General features: G+C 37.9%; 1 protein-coding gene across 1 annotated transcript; it reads left to right on the top strand.

The window, feature by feature from the left end:
- Positions 1 to 264: 264 nt before the first annotated feature.
- LOC133795810 (pentatricopeptide repeat-containing protein At2g13600-like) lies at positions 265 to 3,216 on the top strand. The gene has a single exon (XM_062233271.1). The coding sequence runs from the start codon at positions 407 to 409 to the stop codon at positions 3,107 to 3,109; it is 2,703 nt and encodes a 900-aa protein (XP_062089255.1). The 5' UTR covers positions 265 to 406; the 3' UTR covers positions 3,110 to 3,216.
- The last annotated feature ends 282 nt before the right edge of the window (positions 3,217 to 3,498 follow it).

Below are 3,498 nucleotides of genomic sequence, written 5' to 3'. Positions count from 1 at the left end.
TTATAACTTAATAAATAGTGTTTCACTACATATAGAAAAATATTATTCATTTAGTTTACATCACTAATTGAAAGACTATTTAACTATTTTTTCTCTATATTTTAAATAATAAAATATTTTTCCTCATTGGAGTGCTACCCATAAATATAGAAAAATTAATGATGTCACCTGTGTACCCAAATAGTATCCAAAAATTAATGATGGTAATAAATTAGCTGATGAAAGAAATAAATTAACTTGTTTTTCACATGTATTTGTAAAAAGCCCAAAAATTGACCCATTTACTCTTCTTTCGACTTGAGAAGCAGCCCTTGAAAAAAGTGCACGGAAGCCATGAATTAGATACAGCTTAAACTGAATGATTTTCTTACTTTGAAACTGAAACTATTTTTCAGTCTTCCCATCCATGCCCCATTTGAATCGTGTTGCTCACCACTCATGGCTCTTAACAGTTCGCCATTTCTCAACCAAATGCGTTCTCTTCTGCGACCCTTTAGTACAACAATCTTATATGGAGCTTTCCCAGAAATTGTACGAAGCCATGAAAGCTTGTTCAGCTCTCAGGTCCATTCCTATTGCTCGAAAACTCCATGGTCAACTCATCTCCATAGGCTTGAACTCTTCAACTTTCCTTCAAAACCATCTCTTGCATATGTACTCCAGTTGCAGCTTGATAGACGACTCCTGCTGTGTTTTCAGTGGTATTGAATACCGTAATGTTTTCAGCTGGAACACAATGATTAACGCGTTGGTTAATTCTGGGCGAATGAGGGAAGCAGAGAAGCTGTTCGAAGAAATGTCTGAGAGAGATCATATCTCTTGGACTACCATGATGTCTGGCTATTTCCATAATGGACAACCAGGGGAAACTATGAAAGTTTTTGCTACGATGATCCGGTGTTGTGATTTGGTTTCTGACCCGTTTTCGATTTCTTGTGCCATGAAGGCTTGTGGTACTCTTGGCCTGATCAAATTAGCTCGTCAGTTGCATAGTTTCGTGGAGAAATTGGATTTCAGAAGCAACGTGCCTATTCAGAGTTCTGTTATTGATATGTACATTAAGTGCAATGCAGTAGTTTCTGCTGAGAATTTTTTTTTAAGGATTCGAACACCTAGTTTGTTTTGTTGGAATAGTATGATTTATGGTTACTCTAAACTTTATGGGGTTGGAAGAGCCTATAATATGTTCAACCATATGCCTGAACGAGACTATGTGTCGTGGAACACAATGATTTCAATCTTCTCTCAACATGGTCTAGGAGTTGAGAGTCTTTGTACGTTTGTTGAGATGTGGAACAACGGTTTTACGCCCAATCCAATGAATTATGCCAGCGTACTTAGTGCTTGTGCCAGCATATATGATCTTGGTTGGGGTAGCCATTTGCATGCTAGAATTCTTCGTACAGAAGAGAGTCTAGATGTTCATGTGGGCAGTGGTTTAATAGACATGTATGCAAAGTGTGGACGATTAAGCTTCGCACGGCAAGTGTTTAAGAGCTTGACAGAACATAATGCTGTGTCATGGACTTCTTTGATCGGGGGGGTTGCGCAGTTTGATCTTGCAGAAGAAGCTTTGTTTCTCTTCAACCAAATGAGAAAGGGTCACGTTGCTTTAGATGATTTTACGTTGACCACAGTTCTTGGGGTTTGTTCTGGTCATAAGTATATTTTTGTTGGCGAACAGCTCCAAGGATATACAGTCAAGGCTGGAATGGACTGCTCTGTACCTTTGGGGAATGCTCTTGTTACAATGTATGTGAAGTGTGGAGACACTTATAAAGCAAGTAAAGCTTTTGAGCTTATGCCAATTAGAGATATAATATCATGGACAACAATGATAACTGGATACTCTCAGGTTGGTAATGTTGAAAAAGCCCGAGAATATTTTGATAAAATGCCAGATCGAAATGTCATCACGTGGAATTCAATGTTAGGCACATATGTTCAGAATGGTTTTTGGGAAGAAGGTCTGAAATTGTATAAGTTGATGAGAAGAAAAGGGGAAAAGCCTGACTGGATCACTTATGCAACCGCAATGAGTGCTTGTGCCAATTTAGCAATACTTAAACTTGGAATCCAAATTGTTGCTCATGCTGAGAAGTTGGGGTTTGGCTTTAATGTCTCAGTTGCCAATAGTTTTGTTACTATGTATTCAAAATGTGGACGTATTGAAGATGCTCAAAAGGTTTTCTATTCTATACGTGATAAGAATTTGATATCCTGGAATGCAATAATGGTGGGATATGCTCAGAATGGTCATGGCAAGAAAGTGATTGAAATTTTTGAGGATATGTTGAAGACAAATTGCAAACCTGATCATATAAGCTACGTATCTGTACTCTCGGGTTGCAGCCATTCTGGACTAATAAATGAAGGGAAGTATTACTTCAGTTCCATGACTAAAGATTTTGGCATTTCCCCGACGTTGGAGCATTATGCTTGTATGGTAGATCTGTTTGGTAGAGCTGGATTACTAGAGGAGGCCAAGAATTTGATTGATGAAATGCCTTCTAAACCAAATGCTGCTATTTGGGGAGCTCTGCTAAGTGCTTGTAGGATCCATCACAACTCAAAATTAGCAGAATTTGCAGTGAAGAATTTGCTTGAATTAAATGTTGAAGACTCTGGTTGTTATGTCCTTCTAGCCAATATATATTCAGAATCTGGAAAGCTAGAAGCTTTTGCAAATGTGAGAAAACTGATGAGAGAGAAAAAAATTCAGAAAAATCCAGGTCGTAGTTGGATAGAAGTTGACAACAAGGTACATGTGTTCTTTGTCGATGACACTAATCATCCACAAATCAAGGACATCTACAATATGCTAGAGGAGACTATTAGGAAGATAGAAGGTAAAGGACTCTATGTTAGTCCAACAAACTCTGTTCGTTCTTCATGCTACCACAGTGAAAAACTTGCTGTGGCTTTTGGGCTAATGAGCCTACCTACTTCGATGCCAATCCATGTAATGAAAAATCTTCGAGTTTGCCATGATTGTCATCAGGTAATGAAACTTATTTCTCTAGTAACCTCAAGGGAACTTGTAGTGCGAGATGGATACCGCTTCCACCACTTCAAGAATGGATTTTGCTCCTGTGGAGATTTCTGGTGACCTTGAGGTTATGTTGACTTTTTTTTGTCTCATTTATGACTGGATGTTTTAAAAAATGAGACTTAATTTGAAAAATATGGGTGATGAAATTTTTCTTGGACTCTTGATTGCTATTTCCCATCTTCCTTTTTCTGGATATAAATGTTCAAGAGCATAACCATTTGACTGTTCATAATACAAGCCATAGTCTTTTACAATCAAAGAAAATTCCTATTTGTAAAGAAGACGGTTCTTTGAGGATGTGCATTGACTCCAAGGAACTGAACAAATTAACCATTAAGAATAAGTATCATCTGCCAATGGTAGATGACACGTTTGATCAGTTGTAGGGTAGGACGGTATTCTTAAAGATAAATATTCGATCTGGTTATCACCAGCTGAGGATCAAG

The sequence above is a fragment of the Humulus lupulus genome, chromosome 1, assembly GCF_963169125.1.
Source record: "Humulus lupulus chromosome 1, drHumLupu1.1, whole genome shotgun sequence".
Lineage (NCBI taxonomy): Eukaryota > Viridiplantae > Streptophyta > Magnoliopsida > Rosales > Cannabaceae > Humulus > Humulus lupulus.
The sequence above is the reverse complement of the archived record's forward strand: the minus strand, read 5'-3'. Positions and strand labels throughout refer to the sequence as shown.